Source organism: Rattus norvegicus, chromosome 20 (assembly GCF_036323735.1).
Source record: "Rattus norvegicus strain BN/NHsdMcwi chromosome 20, GRCr8, whole genome shotgun sequence".
NCBI classification, from domain to species: Eukaryota; Metazoa; Chordata; class Mammalia; order Rodentia; family Muridae; genus Rattus; species Rattus norvegicus.
This window is the reverse complement of record NC_086038.1, coordinates 1,379,554-1,401,842: the sequence shown is the minus strand read 5'-3', so window position 1 is coordinate 1,401,842 and position 22,289 is coordinate 1,379,554. Positions and strand designations below refer to the sequence as shown.

Below are 22,289 nucleotides of genomic sequence, written 5' to 3'. Positions count from 1 at the left end.
TCACTTCCTACCCCTTTAAGAGGCAATCACTCTTTAGATTATTTATATTAAGTTCTCCTATGCTGTCTTATAGCTTTTCTTGTGTTACTAAAAAGCAATTGAAGTGGTTCTTAGCTGTGAACTCTAAAATATCCCTCCTGTGTCCCTGGCTCTCTTACTATCCAGGTCAGTTTGAGTAAATTATTTTCAAGCTCTTTAAAGTCCATCATCCTTTGACTGTCTTTCTGTTGTTTTGTGCTGTGATTCAAAACTCTCCCCTCCCCCTTTGGCTGCTTCAATTCTGAGGCACCAAAATTCAAATATTCCTTGACAGTTTTCCATCTATTTCCATTTTCATGGATACATTTTCTGACTGTCTCTTTTTTTTTTTTTTTTTTTTTGGTTTTTTTTTTTTGGGAGCTGGGGACCGAACCCAGGGCCTTGTGAAAGCGCTCTACCACTGAGCTAAATCCCCAACCCCCTCTTTTTTTAAAGACAGGTTTTCTCTGTGCAGTCCTGGCTGTTCTGGAACTTGCTCTGTAGACCAAGCTTACAGAGATCTACTTTCCTTTGCTTCCTGAGTGCTGGGATTAAAGGCATGTGTCACCACAGCCTCGCTGTTCCTCTTCTTTATTAATGATCAAAGGCCTAGGCATGCATGAGGAGGTGCAGGGAGTGGGTTGCCATATCTGTTCTTGTTGGTGTCCACATGATGACTGTCACCATCTGCTGAGAACTTTCTGCACATCTGTCTCCGTGCTACATTTCTAGAATAGCCATTAGCATTATTCTCTCATTATGGAGGCTCAGTACTAGAGCATTGAAACATCTCACCCAACGTTACACAACCAAAGATGGCCAGGTCTGGATTCTGAGCCTTGTTTGACTTCCTATGTAGTGCTCACACACTCTGCGTTCATGATCTAATGATCTAACCCAGGCACAAGGATTCTACTCTACCTTTGTTTGCAGATGAAGAGAAACAGAGACAGGCTAAATAATTTGTTCAGGACCACACAATGTTTGCCAGATGTGGCCCTATTGTTTAAGACATGAGGGATTTTGCTGGACTACAGAAGAAAAATCCCAGGACTTACCTTGGTCAGATCAGAGTCTACTCACTCCTTGGCAGGGGAGGTTTCCCCTTGATGAGGAGCTTCTGGCCTGAATGGAGCCTCCACTTGGTCTTCACACCATGAAAAGTGAGAGCAAACTGATGGCTTGTGCCCCTTTGATAGCACTAGTGTTAGGGCTCAGCATACCGTAGATGGGAATGCCATCCTGAACTTCCCAAAGCACTCTTCATCAGTGCCATGATCTGGATATGACTACTGCATTTTCTCCTTCATTTCAGGTAAAGTAATGGCTACACAGACAGGTTAAGTACCTTAGTCAGGACAGTATAATCTGAGCTGAGACTTGAACCAGAGGAGACTGACTCTCGGAGGTCTACATGTACCGTTTCCCACCATCAACATTCTGCTATACTCTAGGAAGTTAGCATCATTTTGTTGACCCTGGAGATAGTAAAGGGCACCATGAGAGGGATTCCTGGACTCCCATCCCATAGGAACACATGCTCATTAGCTCCACCAGGACTCTGGGGCCTCTGCCCACAGACAGTTAATTAGCCACTGTTGATAATGACGGTTACGAGTGAAGTGGAGGATTTAGAAGAAATCTGTTAGCAGGTTTGTCTCCTGGGATTAAACCAAGATGTTCCCGTCCATTCTTCTCTGTCAGTGGGCAGTACAATGGCATCGCTTTATCCCTGTGACTCTTTTGGCTATCCTAACCCTTTCTCTTGTCTCATTTCAACCCACTCCATACTTCATCATGTTCTCTCTCTCTCTCTCTCTCTCTCTCTCTCTCTCTCTCTCTCTCAGCAGAAGGGACTGGGGAAGGAACCCATTTTGCAAACTGTTTGAAGGACAAGCATGAGGATGCATGTTTTGTACCAGAAGCCATATTTTATATACATATATATATTGTAGTTATACAAACTATATATATATGCATATATATACACACACATTCCTAGTTCTGGGGAGGGTAAGATAGGCAAACCAGCAAGGCTTGCTGGCCAGCCAGCCTGTCTGATCAGTACACCATGCCAAGGAGAGGCACTGTCTCAAAACAATACAAAACAAAACAAACAAAAACCAAACCAAACCACCACCACCACCAAGAAGAAGAAGAAGATCCAGTGTAGTTGGTACCTGAAGGGTGGCAGAAGATGTTGATATCTGACTTCTTCATACACATAAATACATATACTTCCACATGTGCACACACACACACACACACACACACACGAATGAACACATACATATAAATATCGAGATATGGTTTATGTATAGTAAAAAGTTCAGATTTTAAGTGTGTTGTTTGGTATATGTCGACAGCCTCAATCAAGACAGAAACATCCCATCACTCTACAAGCTTTCCTGTTTCTTTAAATGTTTTAAAAAATTTTGTTTTCATTTATGGGTATGTGAGTGTATACCCCATATGTGCAGGTGCCTTTGGAGGCCAGAAAAGGGTGTTAGATTATCCTTTTTACACTCAGAGAACAGAGCGACTAGTTTTAAGTAAGTTTTAAAGTTTGTCTTGGGCCTCATTCACAGCTGCCCTCAGCTACATCATGTCACTGGGCCATGGGGGAGATTCTGCTTCTGTGGAGATCTGCTCTTAACAGAGACAATATCAAAACATCTTTTTATCACCCTGAGATTTTTGTCATGTTTTCACCTTCTTCCTTGGCTCCTTGGTGGAGGACAGAAGTTTTGCAAATAAAATAAAAGACGGTGTGAGCATAGCCCAGTGATTTGCCAGCATGAGTGTTTGCCCAGCATGAGTCAGGACCTGGATTTGATCGCAGGTACCACACAAAGTACAATTATGTGTCTCTTAAGAATAGGGGACACATTTTGAGAAATGTATCATTACGTGATTAAATCATGTGTGAACAAAATATAGTGTAGTTATACAAACTGAACATGCACAGTACTCTTAAACGCTATAACGACAAGACTCCCGCAGTGGATTTGGTTTATTGGTGACCGACATAACATCACGTGGTACATGACAGTGGAAACTCCCGCACAACCCCAATGATCTTTGTTGAAACCCAAGAAAAAATGTTTCTTGCGATAGCACAGAAATAGGCGTAAAAAGTACGTTGCTGTGTTGAAAGCTGTAGGCTCTTTATTTTGCTTTTAAAATTGGATTCTTACTAGGCTTGGTAATGGGTGTGTAGGTTAGTTTGGCCTCGAGCTTGCAGAATATTCCTGGCTCTGCCTCTGGGTGCTAGAGTTATAGGCGTGCATCACCACACAGATTTTGGCTTTAAGAATCTTTTGTGTTTGTTTACATGAGATGATGAATTTGGCCAAACCTCAACTGCTCCTTCCCTTTGGCTGTACCCAAAGCATTTATAAAAGAAAGAGGAGGGTGGAGAGATGACTCAGTGGTTAAGAGCATTCTGACTCCTCTTCCAGGAGGTCCTGAGTTCAATTCTCAGCAATCATGTAGTGGTTCACAGCCATCTGTAATGGGATCCGATGCCCTCTTCTGGTGTGTCTGAAGACAGCGACGGTGTACTCATTTACATAAATAAATAAGTAGAGAGAGAGAGAGAGAGAGAGAGAGAGAGAGAGAGTGTTCATGTTAGTCACAACTCTACCTGGCCATCATTTAGAGGCTAGACTGTGGGTCTCTTTTCTATGACTGTAAGTGCTACAACTCTGAAGGGAATGGTTTCCCCAACACGAGTGTCGTGGAGGGTTGCTGTGTGTGTGTGTGTGGCTTAAGCCAGCTGCCTGGGTTCCTATCTCAGTCCCCTTGTCTCTATCAATACCATCCAGAACAGTTTTTCCTCTGTGGCCTTCATTTCTTCATCTTAAATGGCACTGGTAACAGGGCCCTGCCTCTGGAAGCATAAAACCCTCATAAGCATTTCTTTCACCCAAGTTCCCTTGCCTTCTCTCCTCTCCCTTTTCTTTCAATTCTTTCCCTCTATTTCTCTCTCCCATTTCTCTTCATCTTTCACCCATTGTTCCCTCTATTATTCTGTCTTCCTCCTAACTATCCACCCGTCTAACTCAAATAAAGCATACACAGGCTGAAAGGATCCCAAAACCCCAACAGTAGGACAGAGCATGTGGTAAGTCTCTTGATCTCATAATTCAGGCAAGTGAGGGGCAATATCTTCCCTTTGAGGTATCACAAGGAAGTTTTATCTACACACACACACACATACACAAGTGTGTGTGATACATATATGTATCACATAATATCATATATGTATACATAATACATACATATTATTTTCTTTTATAAATGAAGAACATTCGTTACTGTGGGGAAGGTTAGTGCAAAAAAGCCCAGTTCTGAGGGTTCCAATAAACTAATCTTACCTACCTCCCAATATGCCAATCAAAGAATTAAGCAAGGGTGAGGGGCAGAGAAAGATCTACTCACTGTGGCTACAACTGGGAAGAACAAATGAGGGCCTTTAAACAGCTGACAGAAACTTTGAGACTTTGTAGAAAAGAGAAACAAAGCAGGATCTGGGATACAGTGTCAGAGGAGGCGAGGTTGGTCCGGTCAATGGACTGATGAACACACTTACAGCCCTGATTCAGCAGGGGACTCCGGAGAAATTGTTTAGTTCTCTCACATGGTGACAACTGTTGTTCAGGGTGCTGTCTCAACATCAGATGTTACCCTCATTCAGAGCATGATCTCATCCTGGGTCTGTTTGTGAGACTTGCTGTAGCACGAAAGTGGTTTCACTTTCTTGTGATAAAGATGTTTATCAATCAGTCCCGCCCTTCCTGGAATCCGGTTTCTTACAGGAAAGAGTGAAACTAAAAGGCAAACATAGCGTTAGTTATAGCCATGGCCGATTGCCTTCTCCAGGTTTACTGTGATAGAGACACTTTTAAATTTGATTTTTCAGTAACCGCTCTCTTTATTCAGTAACTTAGTTCTCTTGCTTTGCCTTCATTTTTACTACAAGTAACATCACAGGAATATCTCTCATTTTACACACGATGAGTATGAGTATAGAGCTGCTGGGTTAGGCATTATGTACATAAAAACATTTAAACTTATTTTCATCACAAACTTGGATACCACAAAGAACACACAAAACAAATGTACAGACCTTAAAGCATAGTGGAAACACGTGCTTTTCAGTTTCTTTAAAAAGAATCACTGTCTTTTGACATTTTTTATTATTTCCTGTTTTTGAGATTCTAATATAAATGACATCATTTCTCCATTCCTTTTTCTCCCTCTCTCCAAATCCTTCCATATACCTCTCCCTGCTCTCTTTCAGATTCATGCCCTGTTTTTTTTATTGTTATTACTTGCATATATGTACATACATATATATTCCTTCATGCAAGTCTTGGTGCTGTGTTTTCATCTGTGAAATCAGATGACAAGAAGAAAGTGGTGTGAAGGAAGAGGGACAGGAGGGAGAGAAGGGATCAGAAACCAGATTTACTGTTTATATTACTTGAAAACACTCCATTTCTCAGAATCTAAGTCTTGTCTGGTGGGGAAATCACTGAGGTAACTTTTCTTAGGAACACCCCAGACTTGCCCTCAAAGTCACTCCGTACTGGAAATCCCCACCTGCCGTGGGTGTTTTCTCTTCTCTTTCCTTCCTCTGGAGTCAACAATATGATCAGAAGCCAAGGACTGGAGTAGCAAAGATGTACACTGGGATCTTGTTGATTAACTAGTACTCCCATGACTGTACTGGGTTGGTCTTGTTCATCCCTAAAGATAACCAGTACTTCACCAGGATGTGGAAACAGCAAGTGAGATCGTGTTTGATAATCTTATGCCATTTCAGAAATATACATTCTCACCAAAGGTTACTTTCTTTTGTTATTGATTTAATTATTTGTTTATGTACTCTTTCTGCGTCAGATAACAAGCTAGGCAGTGCCAGAGATACAAAGTGAGCTAGAACACAGCCATGGTTTTCAAGTGCTTACTCGGGTGATAGATAAGGAGATGGTCCTATTGCTGGAGAAATTGGCTTCAAAAGGCTTTAGGAGAAATATGGGAGGATAACCCAGAAGTAGAGAGGAGTAGGGGTTCCTGGAGGCGATGTGGCCTTTGTTGTGTTCTTACTCAAGTTCGTGGCATTTAGGGTAGTGTTGGAGGGAAAGGGATGTTCGCTGGCTGGGGAGGGCAGAGCTCTAGGTGCTTAGGAAAATGGGGGAATTGTAGAGATGAAGCTGGACCTGCTGACTTGCAGGGACACAGCTCTGTAGAACCAGCTAACAAAATCACTCCTAATAAAAGTCATATCTAAGAGTGGGAACCTGGCGATGTGTTCTCCCGGCAGCTCTGGTCAAGGGTCCCTGCTACCGATGACTACAAATGCTGGCACAGACAGTCACGGGGACAAGGAAGAATGAAAAGAGTGTGTCGCTTCAAGCAACAGTTTAACATCTGCTCTCCCTCTGGCAGGAAGGAAAATATTCATGAGATATTTATGCCTTTTAGCTACCAGACTATTGAAACAGTGGACCTTCCTAGCACCCACATTTGAATTTCTCCAGGAATCTCATGCTGGGAGAAGGGAAAGACTGAATTCTGGTGCCAGCCAGATTGCGGAGAGGAGAGATTGCACACAGTCTGACAACCTGTCTGGCTACCATGTAGGGCACAAAGTACCACACCTTGGCTAAGACTCCTTGCCATGAATTTGCCTAGCTTGTTATTGGCAGGGACCTGAAGATGATCTCTGTCTCCTCTCTCTCTCTCCTCTCTCTCTCCTCTCTCTCTCTCTCTCTCTCTCTCTCTCTCCCCTCTCTCTCTCTTCTCTCTCCCTCTCTCTCAAGAGATTTATTTATTTTAATAATTAGTGTATGAGTACACTATAGCTGTCTTCAGACACTACCAGAAGAGGTCATAGGATCCCCATTACAGGTGGTGGTGAACCACCATGTTGTTGCTGGGAATTGAACTCAGGACCTCAGGAAGAGCAATCAGTGCTCTTAACCTCTGAGCCATCTCTTGAGCCCCAAAGGCTCTGAGTCAAGTGGGTGACCACTTTGAATAAGTCTCCTTTCTCTGTTTGTCACTGTTACTTGTTTATTGACTTATGAAGGAAGGTTCTCACAGGTTTGGCAGCTTTCTCTTCTTCCAGGCCCTCCATGCTACCTCACTGCAAGGCTGTTTCCTAGTCACCTTCAATCTGAGATGACATTTTCTGCTGGAGACTGATGATGCTTCAGAATTCCAAGATCCTATTGGACAATGGTGGCGGCTAAAGGTCAGAAGTTAGAATTTTAATTGTTGAGGACAGGGAGCTGGAGAGAGAGCTGACAGAACAGCAGAGCCAGTGGCATCCAGTATATTCTACAAGGGACTCTCCCCTTCATGCTGTGTGTTTAAAAAAGCATATTACTCTACCACATACATTAATAATTTCAGTTTAGCTAACGACTATCTAATAAAGTCTTCAAATACGATTTACATTAGGATATTGAAATATTCAAGCAAGCATTTGGATTGCCTTAATCTGCACAGGTACTCTGTAAACCAAGTTCTTTGGAATAGAATCTCCTAGAATAAAATGACACTGTTTAAGACGTTATTAAAGGGGGGAGTGGACATGGGGTTCCACCTAAGAAGTTTCTGCAATTGATCCTGCCCAGCGAAAGGAAAATATCAGTTTTCTCCAATGGAGTCTCATTAGGTAAATTAACCACACTTTAGGGCAGGTGGCATACCCAGGAGTAACTGTCCCACTACTAACTAATGGTATATTTTGTAAACTTTTTGCTTTATTTTGCTTTGTTTGGAGGTTTTTGTTTCTGTTTGTTTTGCTTCGCTTTGTCTGGTGGTCTTTATATGGTCTTTTGCTTATTTGGGTTTCTTTTTTTTTAATTGACATAAAGTTGGGTGGGGAAAGCATGATCAAGGAAAGAAAAAAAAGTTTTTTGGGGTGTGTGTGTGTGTGTGTGTGTGTGTGTGTGTGTGTGTGTGTGTGTAGTACATAGCCACTTCGAATACAGAAGACAAAACTTGGAGATTTTATGGGGTCCTTTGAAATAGAAACCTGATGCATGTTTAATAAACAATTTCGAAAATTAGTTTCACTGAATATCCTGCCTGAGAAGCCAGTCTCAAACTTGGAATATTAGGAGTATCAAGTTTCTTGAGGACACACAGCTCAGTCACAATCTTGGTCTCATTCAACCACATTACAGTGAGGGAATAGCTTCGCACGTCTCTGGTTTCAGGGAGGAGAAGGCTTCTGAGAGTCAAGGTGGGGGAAATCCAGGAACTGTGGTGTGCATATGGAGAAAGGGAGGGGTCCGAATTTAACTATTGGTTTTGGATTGTTCTCAAGTAGTGTATTTGGTTCACAGGTCCTGGGTCAGGTTGGGAAATGTATTAGAGGTTCAAGAACCAAGAATCCAAAGTGCATGTCTGTCTGTCTGTCTGTCTGTCTGTCTGTCTGTCTGTCTGTCTCTGTTTCTCTGTGTCTCTCTGTGTCTGTCTCTGTCTCTCTGTCTCTGTCTCTGTGTCTCTGTGTCTCTGTGTCTCTTCTCTGTCTGTCTGTCTGTCTGTCTGTCTCTGTCTCTCTCTCTGTGTGTGTGTGTGTGTGTGTAAAGATTTTATAAGCAAGGTTTTCTGAGCTGGGGAGACATCAGGAATGGCCTTCTATGTTACCCTATATTAAAAGAAGGGAGCCTATTTCTGAAGCATAATATATGTAGCAGGTGGTACCACAGGATGCCAAGTCATGACTGCAGTCCAGGTCCATTTAGACAGCAAGAGTGGGCTACCAAGCATCACAAATTATCAAGCCAGCTAGTGGAAGCCAAGATTAGTAGTGGCTGGTTGATACTAAAGCAGGATTGGGAGAAGGTAAGGGGATGGTCAATCAGGGAAAAATTCCTGTCATAAAATGGCTATTCTATGTTCAGAACTAGGAACACTGATTGACTAAAAAATCTGTGTACAAAGAGTGTCCATTATTAACCTCACTTCAGCAAAAGTGAAAGGAATCCTTGAGAGCAAAGGTTGTATCTGAAGACAGCTACAGTGTACTTATATATAATAAATAAATAAATCTTTAAAAAAAAAAAAAGGTTGTTTCTAAACTGGACAACACAACAGACTTGGGGATTTCCAAGCCAGCTACTCACATATAAGCAGACATGAGGACTCTTTTCTCACTCGGCCTCTGACTGCAGACATGGCTTCCTGCGTCTGTGTAAGTTGGGGTTTGGTAAAAGACTGGGAAGGGAAAGTATTTGCACTGTATTGGGAATACAGTCCCACAACTCAGGACGGGTCAGTGGTCTAGAAGGCAAGGCGGTTGGGTGAGGAACATTCAGGAGAAAAGGCAGACATTGATAACTGCACAGTAGGAAGAGGGTACTCTGAAGACAGGTTGGTCATTTGACTTATTAAACTTTTAAAATATTTTATTATGCATTTGTTATATGTGTGCATGAATATGCAGGACCAGGGCTAGCAGATAACCATCAGGAGTTAAGTTCTCTTCCTCCACCATGTAGGTTCTAGGGATCAATCTTAGGGGGTGAGGCTTGGCGGCGGAGAGCTTTGATTATTTATTCATTTACTTACTTATTATTTATTTAACAGCTGAGCCATTTTGCCCGCCCCTTGTAGGAGGAATGGTAGGACATTGTGCTTCATGAGGCTGGCAAGATGTGAGATTAGGGAAATGACTTTCAGAGTTCTCAGTCCTAAGCTTCTCTCTCTTTTCAAAGGAAAACTTCACAAACCTAATTTTTCTTGTTATTGCTGACATAACTAAAGATTACCTTAAACAGAATATGCTCCCATGCAAAGAATGTGCAATCAGGGAAGTGTCCAATGTAGGGCAAAAACCTCCACTGATGAAGAGTCCGGAATAGCTAGGTTGGGAAGATTTCTTGAATGGAGTATGAGGAAGATTTCATAAGGTTTACAGGGCTGATTGTTCTCTACCTTAATTCTTCAGTAAATGAAGTTAAACTTAGATACAGTTCCTATCTGCTGTGAGTGGGATCCTGGTCTGATTAAAAGAAGATATTGTGTTCTATAACAGTAGATATAGAAATACAAGATATACAGATTACCACCACTAAGCACAGCATCACCACAACATGGACATTATCAGAAACAGATGGGAACATTAATAAGAGTATATAGTGTAGAGACTGTGTAACTTAACTGGAGTTTTTTCCTGAATTAGTCACAGAGGGTGGGTGAGCCATGGCTGAGGACATCCTGGGAGGCTGCCAAGTCTTGGAAATCTGCTTTGGGCTTGTTTAAGGATCTGTGTACAACTTTTGAAGCCCTGTGGCATCACAAACCTAATGTTCTGATTGGGGTTATAATATAGGGAATAGAGGTTTCAAGAGAGGAAGAAAGGCAGGTTGTTGGGAAGGAACTGGAGGGCTAACCAGGCAGCACGGTGAAGCTGAGTAGGGAGTAGAGGCTGACGGGCATTCTCTGATGACTCTCTTGGCTTTCTTTGCCTAGGTTGTCCATTCGGAGCAATGGCCATTAATGACCTTTGACACCACCATGAGTGACAAAGTGAAGAAAATCAATGAGCATATTAGGTCCCAAACCAAGGTCTCTGTGCAGGACCAGATCCTTCTGCTAGACTCCAAGATCCTCAAGCCCCATAGAGCGTTGTCATCTTATGGGATCGACAAGGAAAACACTATCCACCTCACCCTAAAGGTGGTGAAGCCCAGTGATGAAGAGCTGCCCTTGTCTCTGGTGGAGTCGGGCGACGAGGGGCAAAGGCACCTCCTTCGAGTTCGAAGATCCAGCTCCGTGGCCCAGGTGAAGGAAATGATCGAGAATGTGACTGCTGTGCCTCCCAAGAAGCAGTTCGTGAATTGCAATGGAAAGAGGCTGGAAGATGGAAAGATCATGGCCGACTACAACATCAAGAGTGGTAGTTTGCTCTTTCTCACAGCGCACTGCATTGGGGGGTGACTACGGGAGTGGGGTGATGAGAAGCTCAAAACCGACTTCCTTTAATCAATTAACCAATTGCATCTCTTGATGATATAAAAAATAATGAGAATGAAATAAAGATTTGAAGTGGGGTGGAGTAAAAAATATCTGTCCAGTTTTATGATTCTTTGTTTCTAACGTAGTTCATTAGCAGGGTTGTTGGTGAGAGCAAAAAACGGAAACTTTAGTCAGGTGTGGTGGCCCTTCCAGGACTTGAATTCTAATTATAGAGTGTAGAGAAATAATGTGTTACGGAATGTTAGTTTACCACAGCTGGATCGCTCATAGTCTAATAAATGATTTAGAAATTCAGTCACCATCTTCTTATTTAAAGATATTTGGTATGAAATAAAGCTAGCACCTTCTCCATGTGCTGTGTCTAGCACTAACTAAAACTCTGATAAGGGGGAAAAGCCATATCCTATCTGGCAGATGAGGGAATCCCAGTTTAAGCTGGCTAGGTTTACATTAGCTGGACTGGCTCCCCAAGAACGGAAACCATGTCCTGTTTCTGGAAGAGATCTCTGTAAGGTAGGCTCCATGTCTTCCTTGTTAACCGAGGGACTCTACCTGATGGCTGAGGCCATGGAATTTTCCATGGTCCTTTGTAAGCCTGGAGAAAAACTGAAGGTCCGCACCAGGGTGGTCATATCTTAACTTCATGTGAATTCTTCAAGGCTGGTACAAGGTCACCTGAGGGTGCATCTGGGCCCCTCCTGCATCCTGATTCCCTTCTTACAGAAAATCCCAAGAGCCATTTACCGCGTCACTATTTATGTGTTTATATACTTCGGGAGTCCTCCCTCTCCATCCTCCAAGAATCCAAACCCTGGTCAGTGAGAGAAAGGAATCTCTCCATTAACCCAGAACTCACTGAGCACAAAACTTGCAGATTCTCATGCAAAGACAAAAATCATGAGCATCCTATTTCCAGGACCCTGAGCCCTTCTCATTTGTTTTCACTGTACCTCCTACAGTCTCCCCAGACTCCGCAAGAGCCTCAGTGCTGCCCCCTTCACTTCCTTGTTCCTCAGTGTGTAGATGAGAGGATTGAGCGCGGGTGTCACCACCGTGTAGAAGAGCGAGACGAACTTCCCGCGGCCCTGGTTGTAACTATGCGTGGGTTGCAGATAAGTGTAGGTGGCTGAACCATAAAATAGGCAGACGGCGGTCAAGTGAGAGCCACATGTGCTCGCGGCTTTCCGCCAGCCGGAGCTGGAGTGCATGCCCCAGACCGCGCGGCCCACGGCGATGTAGGAGGCCAGGATGACCGCCGAAGGCACCAACAGGATGACCACACGGGCGGCGAACATCTGGCGCTCGGTGGCGCTGCGGCCGCCGCGGCAGGCCAGCTGCAGCAGCGCGGGCAGCTCGCAGATAAAATGGTCCAGACAGCGGGGCGCGCACAGCGGACGCGCGGCCAGCAGGGCGGTCTGCGCTGCGGAGTTGGCCAGGCCACCGAGCCAGGAGGCTCCGGCCAATGTGCGGCACAGAAGCGGGGAGGCGAGTGAGGCGTAACGTAGAGGGTTGCATACGGCAGCCGCGCGGTCCAGAGCCATAACGGCCAGCAGCACGCACTCGGCTGAGCCCAGGGCCAGCGATGAGCACAGCTGCGCCATGCACCAGGCGCGCGGTAGCTGCAGCACTGAGCCGCGCAGGCTGGCCAGCAGCGGTGGCACCACACTAGTGGTGAAGCCCACATCCACTAGAGCCAAGTGGCAGAGGAAGTAGTACATGGGTGTGTGCAGGCGAGGGTCGCGAATGGCCAGCAGCACCAATGCCGCGTTGCCGGTCAGCGTTAGTAGGTAGCAGAGAAGGACCAGAACGAAGAAGACCGGCTGCAGAGAGGGCCAGTCGGTGAAACCCAGCAGCAGGAAGCGCTCCGCTGAGCTGTGGTTGGCCTGAGGGGAAACTCCAAGGAGGTTCGGAAGGGTGAGACAAAAATGTTTAATGCTAGAGGACGCGGTGGTGCAGGCCTTGCACTGGGAAGCAAAGGCCAGAAATTTCTGAGTTCGAGGCCAGCCTGGTCTGCCTAGTAAGTTCCAGAGCTATATAGTAAGACCTTGTCTAACCACTATCCACAACTAACAAGAACCCCCAATATGGGATAAACTCCGCAAGAGAGGAAAGCAGGTGCCCAAGTTTTAGTTTTGTTACATAGTTTCATGTCAGTATTCCTTCACAAGTCCTTCAAGAGGCATAGGACCTCTGCTTAACAGTTAAGAGACAACTTAGAAAATCAAGTTGTCCTAAGTCTATCGCTAATCACGTCTGTGTCCCTGGTTCTGGTTTTCCTCTCAGGGATTAAGGAAAAAATTCAGTATCCCTCCCAAGGGCAGCTGTGAAGATACTGTCCCCTCTGATCCTTCTTCCCAACCTCCACCCCTGTTTTCCTTAAAAGTGGGATTGTCTAAGAGTTAAACCTGGGTGAGATTAGATGGGGCAGTATTGCTCCCCCCCCCCCCTTCTTGTTTATGCAACAGTTAAAGCCAAGTGAGCTCTGAGCAGACAAAGCCAGTCAGGTTTCACAGGTGTCCTTCATGGACAAAGCAAAGTGGAAATGTTTTTGTAAGAGCCTATATTATATAAAAATCAGAATGTAATCTCAACTATTTAGGAACAGCCAACAAATATGTAACTATAGAGTTTCCACTGGACTACAAATACGGTAACTGTTACCAATCAAGTTTTTTTTTTTCTCTATTCTTCTTTCCTTCTTCCCTGCTCCCGTTTGTCTCTGCCTGCCTCAGGGTTTCTTTCCTTCCCTCTCTGCCTGCTTCACTCTCCCCTTCCCTCCCTTCTTTCCAATAGGGTCTCATGAAGCCCAGGTTGGCCTTTGGTTCTACTTGTAGCAGAGGATGACCTCGAACTCCTGATCCTCTTGTGTCCACCTCCAGAGAGCTGGGATTGTAAGCACAAGCTACAATGTCCACCTCCAAGCAAATGTTTCTTTGTTTTGCTTCTGTGTTCATCCTATCAAAACATTCCCTATGTTTCCCCCTGTGGCTCACTGAACCATTTCTCCCTGATTCAGAAATAGCTGTTTGCTTAAATAAATCCATTAAAAGTTTATTGTGCCTCATCTTTTTTTTTTTTTTTCTCCCTTGGGCTGAGGATTGAATTCTCAGTACTGAGTTATGCTCCTACTCCATGAATTTGTTTTTGACATGTTATGTCTAACCTGTGGAGGCTGCTTACAGGACCTCCTTCTGTATACGTGACATGCAGGATCACCACAGACTAGCCTGGCGGAGGAAGGGACCCTTCCTGTCAGACCAGAAATGAGGAACCCTCAGTCCTAGAACTGAACTCAGCTAAAACAACCATGTCTGGCTGGTTATTTGAGATGTAGAAGTCACTTCACGCCATTCTCCCTCAAGTTTGTCATGTGTAAATGGTGGAATTTGACTTCTTGGGTCTATTGTGGTCTTTTCTGCCAATTGTTTCTCAAACCAATTTAAAAGAAATGCAAGAAACAAAATGAACCTCAGTTTCAAGGCTCTAGCTATTGATACTAAATTCAATATCTGGTGACATAGAAATTATCATGGTTGATGTGATGGATAAAATTTACACAGAAATATTTCTACGCATGATTTATGACAGATATCATACACACAACTTATAAATGCACCCACTGCTTTTAATTCTAAAAGAACCACAGTCTTCTGGCCTGGCAAGATGTCTTACCAGTAAGAGGCACTTGCTGCCTGGTGGCCTAATTTCCATCTTTGGGATCTTAGAGTGAAGAAAAGAAAGGGCTCCTTCAAGTGTCCTTTGGCAGGCATTCCCCACCCCCAATCTACCAATCACAAGCTTTTTTAGTTTTTCCAGGAAGTAATCCCTCTCCCAGTAGAACACCTTGCTTATCCTCACCAGGCAGAGTAAATTTCAATGTGAATGGGAACAAGGTCCAGGATGTAAGACTCCTTAGGTTGGAGTCTTGAGTCTGATACTTTCTAAATGGTAACTGTGGGCACGTGTAACTAACACCTCTGTGCTCCTGTTCTTCATATGGAAACATAAATTTGTAACAAGAGTTAAATATATAGAGTGTTTTGAACAGTGCCTGGCACACAGAGGTGAGTGCTAACTGTTGTCCCTATCTTACAAACCAGCATATACAGTTTTGTTTTCATTGCTTGATACTTTTTGGTGTTGGACCCAGGGTCTCATGCATGTTGAATATATATCCCACTTCTAGTCACACACTGAATCGCATCCCTGGCCTTGGAAATTGGCTTGTTTTTCAAGACAGTATTATTATGTATGCTAAGCTGGCCTCTAACTCAGAATGGCCCTACTTTCTCCACCTGAGTGCTGAGACTACAGGTGTGTGTGTTCCAGGACCACTGAAGCTCCAGGACACGAGTAGTGACAGACTTGATGTGAAGATCCACTTTCCTTTCATGTTTTAACTTTAACATCTCCTTGATTGGAAATCAGGCAGAGCAGGGAGGGGATCAAAATTAAATGTGTCCGCTGTCACATTATTTATAAGTGATAGAAGATTTTGACTCAAACCTGATTAACTCCAAGGCCTCGGCTTCACAGGTTCTATTATGCCAGAGTGTGGAAGATAAAGGGATACACAAAGCTTCATCTTTATTTCTAGACAACTTCATACCATTGGAACATGGATGAAATATAAGACATGGCAATAAACTTTGTGAAGTAGTGGTAGCTAACGCTGTCGAATTGCAAAAAAGTCAAATTCTTCAGTATTGGGATTTCAAAACTATATGTCAACACAGCTAGGCAAGTCCTAAAACAATTACCTTCAGGCATGAAAACAGGTACACACTAATAAAATTTCACAGACAATGCACAGATCCCCTAACACACATGCACACCACTGACTTCTCAGAAGGTAAATGTGTTATAAATTGAATAACGTGTCTTAAAACCTCCCTTGACTTTTCTAGGACACACCCTGAACTACAAAACCATTTATTCTTAGGACAATGTAACAAACTTACCTTCATGTTTAGGCCCTGGTCCCCGTTTCTAGACAAGTTTATGTTGGTGTCTTGCTGGCGTTCTGAATTCGGTGAGTTTGAAATGATGGAGGGAAAGATTAACGAAAGACACAAATACTTGGCTGTGTTGGTTGCTGGAAGGAGAACCCAAGGTCAGAGCCAGGCACTCCAGGAAGAAGACAAGGGTTGGGTGCCATCCTGTTCAACAGAGAGATAATTCAATGGTTTGGAAGAAAGATGCAGAAGCAGAAGGGGAGGCTGTTACTGAACAGGCCTGTAAGGTACACACAGGACAAAAGCTCGAGTCTTGTGATGTTAGCTAATTAACCTTAGCTGTTGACTGTCCTGAAAATATCCTTCTAAAATCTAATGGGGGAGAGAGAGAAAAAGGAAGACTAATGACATCTCTCGCTAGAGAGGAAACAGAGGAATTTACTCGCCCGGCTCCTTAGAAGGGGGGGGGGGGAGGGAAGCTCTGGGGAATCTTTGTCCCACTCCCACAATTAGCACTTTCCATGGTAGTGTCCAGAGAGACATTCCCTTAGGGAATGGAGGGGGAAATCCTGGAGAGACTATCCCTTCAGGGCCCTGTGTCTCTGGCAAGGTGTGGAGCCAAGAGGAAGCATACTCTCCAATTAGGATCATTTCTACTTTCTTCATTTGTTGATGGACTTGCTGACCCTCAGCAAGTCTCTGTCTGTAGAGCAGCCTTAATCTATTGGGGATACTTCAGATTTAGGCTCCTTTGAAAAAGTGACAGCATTTTACCACATAGCCCAAACTCCTGAGTGCTGGGATTATGGGTGTGGTTCCTTACTCTGATCTCATCCTCATGAGACTTGCGTCTTTGGCTCATGCCTTTGGCTTTATCACCTGCCACCTCTCCTGTTTGCTATTAACTAACCCCCTACGTCCCTTCAGCTCCTCTTTATTCGTGAATATTTTGTGTGTGTGATCCATTCTCCACTCCTGCTATAAATTTTGGTGAGTAATTATCCAGAAAAATGAAAACTCCGCCCCCTTTCCTTCCATTTTCTTCTTCAACAATCTGGACATTTTCTGTAGTCCTTCACCTACCTCACGTCTTTATCTCTCTTGATATCCAGTCCAGATTGCTTTCTGCTGTTATAATTGTTTAGGGCTGGTGAAATGGCTTATTAGTAGAACTATTACACAGTTCAGGTATCAGCCTGACCATCTGAATTCCATACCCAGAAATGACCTGGTGGAAGGAGAGAACTGACTTCTGAAAGTTGTCCATAATCTTCCACACCTGAGTTGTAGCACACACACACCTATACCCCATTACCAGTGCACACACAGGAAAACAAATGTAGCAAAAGGTTTAAAAATGATAATTATTCTTTCAGTGAACTCTAAGCAAGATTTTCACTTTTTCTTGGTTAAATTACTACCGTGCTTAAATTAAACTCTAATTTGATCCATTACCTATCCTTCTTTGGTTGTGACTGCGGAAAACCTCACAGACAGGATGGTCATTTTAACTTTACCCTGATAGCAGACTTTCAAAGGCAGGGGGAAAAGCCATTTGAATATGTTTATTCTGTATGGTATAGCTGTTTCTCAAGATGGCAATATCACATTATGGAGCATACCAGGAGATTTATGAGGCCCATGAAACTTACTAGCATCAGAAAGCACCCTCTGGAGAAGCAGCAGCAAGGAACTGGTGGATGACAAGAAACTTGTTTTATTTATTTTATATATGAGTACACTGTAGCTGTCTCCAGACACAACAGAAGAGGGCATCAGATCCCATTACAGATGGTTCTGAGCCACCATGTGGTTGCTGGGAATTGAACTCAGGACCTCTGGAAGAGGCTCTTAACCGCTGAGCCTTCTCTCCAGCCCCAAGAAATTCCTTGTGGATGCAGCTGCCTGAAAGTTGTACAGGGAATTCCAGTGAGGCAGCTTCAGTGTGTAAAAGAACAAAATAGAGACCAGATTCAGCAGTGTGGGAGTGATCTAGTCACCCTTCCCTGAAGTCCCAGGACCCTTTCTCTTTCTCACTCCTGCTTCAACAAGGGCAGCCCCTACTTTATGAGTAGCCTCGAGTTATAGCCCTGCTCCCTATTTTCTCTGCCTTCCTGACTTCTGGCGTACAGTAGCCCAAATCACATATGAGCCTGGAGCAAAGTTTTGGATCACCTGTTTTCTCTAGAAATGTATGGTAAAGAACTCTCTTTGGCTGGGATTCAGAACCAAACCCCTATTGTGCTGGCCAACGTTCTCATACTGTCTTTTTACCCGAAATAAATCTCAGCCAACGCGGTATAGAATCTTTTGCTCATTTGAAACATCTGAGTGATCGGAAAATTAAAACAAAAACCAGAAGCATTTCTTGTGTTTTGTGGGACCCGGGCAGACAAGAAACAGGACAGACTGATGATGAAGGAGAGAACTGTGAAGGCCACACCTTCTTTTTCATCAGAGCTTAATGAGTTTCAGTGGAGAGAGTCTCAGGGTCTGAATGAACTATCGGTCTTTCTGCTGCTAGCCATTGGGGGAAGGGGCAGTGTTAAACGCGTGGTTGGTGGAGAGGGTCTTTTCTCTTAGATGATTTATTTGGACCAAACTGACTCTGTTATACCGTTTTGGGGGATGTACTTAAAGTTACTGTTTACAAAAAATTTTACCTCAATTTTCAAGTGTAACAATTTCGGAGCAGAGTCGGCTTCCTTTCTCAGCACTAACACAGCAGATATCACCTCCATTATGGTGGACGCATGCTGCCACCATGTGGCTAAACGATGCAATGATATCTTTTGTTCATGCTGCCACCTCGTGGCTAAACGATGCAGTTCTGGAGGACGCTCAGGTCTTGAGCTCATTGAAACTTAGGGAAGTAGTCCTTGGCGTTTTATCTGAGTTGTACCCACAGAATTCTTGATTCACAATTCACAAGATAATTTTCACATGTAGGTTCTCTGGTGCTGATGTGCCAGGAGCCAAGCGCGCTCTGTCTTAGGAATTTTCTTAGGCTCACTTTTATAGTCTTTTGTCTCCGGGAAACCTAGCCAGTTATCTGTTCTTATCACTTTTACAGCCTCTGTCTCTGGGAAACCTAGCCAGTTGTCTGTTCTTATCAGGGCACCCACAATTTACAGTTTAGGATTGCAGGAACCAAAAGAACGATGGGATGGCGGTGATGGTGATGAATTGGTCTTGGGCCCTGCATGGCCTTCCCGCTTGCCGCTGCCCTGAAATAAAGTTTGAGAGCTTGATCAGACAATCGACTCGCTCTCCTTCTTTGCGCCTTTTGTCTACCATTCTTCCACCCTCTCCCTAGGTCTCTGCTGAATCCTCTGCAGGTCGGGGCACTGATGTTGCTGACAGGTCGATAGTTCTGAGCTATTATTCATTTTATTACCATAGGCTCCTTCCTGTCTCAGTCCAGATGAGAGGTGACTATACAGTTGGAATATGTGCAATCTGTTGAAGAGGTGGCCTGTTTTAGTGCACAGCAAAAACTCAAACTGTCTATCTCCCATATAGATTATTAGGAAAGATCAAAAGAGCCTTGGGAAACAAGGAAAGAAGGTGAAGCCTCCGATGACAAGTTAGCTTGTTCACTGGGTAAATGGGGACAGAGTTGGACTTGGTAGACATCCAATGTTTTTATTTATTTATTTTTATTTTTAGCAGTCTGTTCGTTTTCCAGATCTTCCTGCTAAGCTAACGGCTTAGGCAATGGATCTTTTGAACAGTTTTAAGTAAAACACGATGTGTGATACAAAGGGAGAGATTTTTCACGAGTTTTTGGGAGAGGTGTTCCTCACTTGATCAGGTAGCCCAGCTGATGATTTAGTGCTCATGAGTGACTTGTAGACCCACTATGTCAGGAAGCTGCAGTCTAATAGCACTCATTCTGGGGAGCTACATTCTCTGAGGGTGGGGACACCCAGGCATTGATCTGAGACTGCTGTTTCCAAATTAGAGGTTGGGTGCTTAGGTGCAGCTCACAGGTGAGAGAGAGAGAGAGAGAGAGAGAGAGAGAGAGAGAGAGAGAGAGAGAGAGAGACTGCATTTCTGGAGGCATCATCTGATGCCTTTTTTCTTAATTCTGGTGGACCTTAATTGCTGTAAGACAGGTCCTCTCTGTGTCTTAACTTTCGAATGTCTATAGTCTGCTGGAAGTCTATGTGGACTCAAGAGACAGAAAGCTTTCTCCATGCCTTATTTCCTGGTTAGAATCAGAATGAATGAATTTAAAACCCTGTTACCTATCATGACTGGTGATTACCATGGAATCACGTGGACATACTTAGATGTGGCTCAGGACTGATGGAGTTCAAGTTCCTTTAGCAGTGATGGTGGAGAAGGAGGATTCACCACACTCTCTGAAATTGTTCTTTGTGAGATGTCCAGCTACGGGGAGCAGGGGATCCCCAGGAGGGTAAGCACAGAGCAGATCTCTAACCTAGCACAGCACATTTAATTCAGACTTCTGTTTGTTTATCATGGTGATAGGTGGCATTTGTTCTGGGTCATTGGAAATTTTGTAGCAGCAGAGCCTAGGGTTTCAGTCTATTATTATTATCATCATCATCACCATCATTATTATTGTTCTTCTTCTTATTATTATTAATTTTTTCAGAGACGGGGTTTTATGCAGCCTAAGCTGGCCTGGTATCAAAGACAATCCTCCTGCCTCAGTGTTCTGAATGCTGAAATTGTAAGTGTGAGTCATTGGATCTTAACTTCAAAGCATTATTTATTGTATGTGCATCTTGTTTGTTTGTTTGTTTATTTAACATCCCAATGGCTTCCCCCTCCTTGTCCTCCCTCACAGAGTCCCTTCCTGAATTCTCCCTCCCTTTCTCCTCTGAGAGGGTTTTCCCCTCCCCTCCCCGACCCTCCAGGTGTCTTCTCACCCTGATGAATCAAGTCTCTGCAGGGCTAGGCCCAACCTCTCCCACTGAGGCCAGACAAGGCAGCCCTGTTGGGAAGTGAATTCCACAGACAGGCAACAGCTTTAGGGAGAGCCCCTGCTTCAGCTCTTGGGGGACCTGCATGGAGACTGAGCTGTACATCTGCTACATGTGTGCTGGTGGGGGGGGGTCTCCATCCAGCCTGTGTATGGTTTTTGGTTGATGGCTCAGTCTCTGAGAGTTCCCAGAGGTCCAGGTTAGATGACTCTGTTGATCTTCCTGTGGAGTTTCTATCCACTTCAGGGCCTTGAGTCCTTCCCCTAAGTCTTTCTAAGATTCCTTGACCTCTGTCCAATGTTTGGCGGCTATGGGTATCTGTTTAGTCAGCTGCTAGGTGGAGCCTCTAGAGGACAGTTATGCTAGGCTCCTCTCTGCAAGCATAACAGAGTATCATTTATCGTGTCAGGAATTGGGCTGGCTATTGGTTGGCCATTTCCTCAATCTCTGCTCAGTCTTTGTCCCTCCATTTCTTTTAGACAGTACAAATTTTGTGTTGAAACTTTTGGCTTCAACCTCTCTTCTACCCCACCACCCACCAGAGAGAGGTAAGGGAGGAAGATGGCTAATAGGACAAGAGGGATGTGGACCTGTTTAGAAATAGTTCTTTGGGGCGATTCCAATCTTCATCGTCAGAAGTCCAGTCTACTAGCAAAAACACCAACCAAGAATCAGCAGCAGTGGGTCAATTCAGAAGAACCATCAAGACTCAGCCAATCGGCACAAGTTGACCGAAGTGTCAAGAAGCAGCCAGAACACCACCAGAAGTTCTTGGGTGCTTTTCTCTCTATGAAGATCAGCCAAGAAGGCACGCAAACCAGTGTCAGAGCATCGTCAGCAAAGACTGGCAAGGTGAAGTCCAACGATGACCAGCAAGGTGAACCAATGCCAGAGGGTCCTACTGTCTGTTGGGTTATACTCACACTCTTTCCAAACATCACTTGCCCTCCCAAGTGTCTGCTCCAGTGAATCACATGCCCTTTCACTAGACACCTTCCAGAAAAAAACATCCTCTCAGGTGTCTGTTTCAGCAAAACATCCTCTCATAAGACAACTTCCAGAAAAACATCACATGGCACAACTGAGCCTTGACAATATTACCACTTCAAGGTTCTGCAACCCCTTTATTATGCATCTCAGCTAAGGTCATCTGCATTGACTCTTAGAAGCCTCCCTTATCCCAGGTCTTTAGCACTTCCTAGAGACCCCCTCACCCCAGTAGCTGAGTTTGCATTCATGCTCCTGTATCTCCCCACACTTGATCCTGACCCCTCCAGTCTCCTGTGTGTGCATTTTTGTGGTCATACGTGTGCTCATGAACCACATAGCACATGCGTTGAAATCAGAGGACAGCCTA

At 44.2% G+C, this 22,289-nt stretch overlaps 2 protein-coding genes across 2 annotated transcripts; one reads left to right on the top strand and one right to left on the bottom strand.

Annotated features, from left to right (window-relative positions):
- The first annotated feature begins 9,157 nt into the window (after positions 1-9,157).
- Positions 9,158-11,109, top strand: Ubd (ubiquitin D). Its single transcript, NM_053299.2, has 2 exons — positions 9,158-9,235; positions 10,516-11,109. The coding sequence occupies exons 1-2, from the start codon at positions 9,218-9,220 to the stop codon at positions 10,981-10,983; spliced, it is 486 nt and encodes a 161-aa protein (NP_445751.2). The 5' UTR covers positions 9,158-9,217; the 3' UTR covers positions 10,984-11,109.
- Positions 11,110-11,239: 130 nt separating this feature from the next.
- Olfr94-ps1 (olfactory receptor 94, pseudogene 1) lies at positions 11,240-13,171 on the bottom strand. The gene is given in 3 exon segments (XM_056985109.2): positions 11,240-12,912; positions 12,914-13,137; positions 13,139-13,171. Coding segments are annotated over 3 exon segments (1,194 nt in total). The 3' UTR covers positions 11,240-11,975.
- Between the last annotated feature and the right edge of the window lie 9,118 nt (positions 13,172-22,289).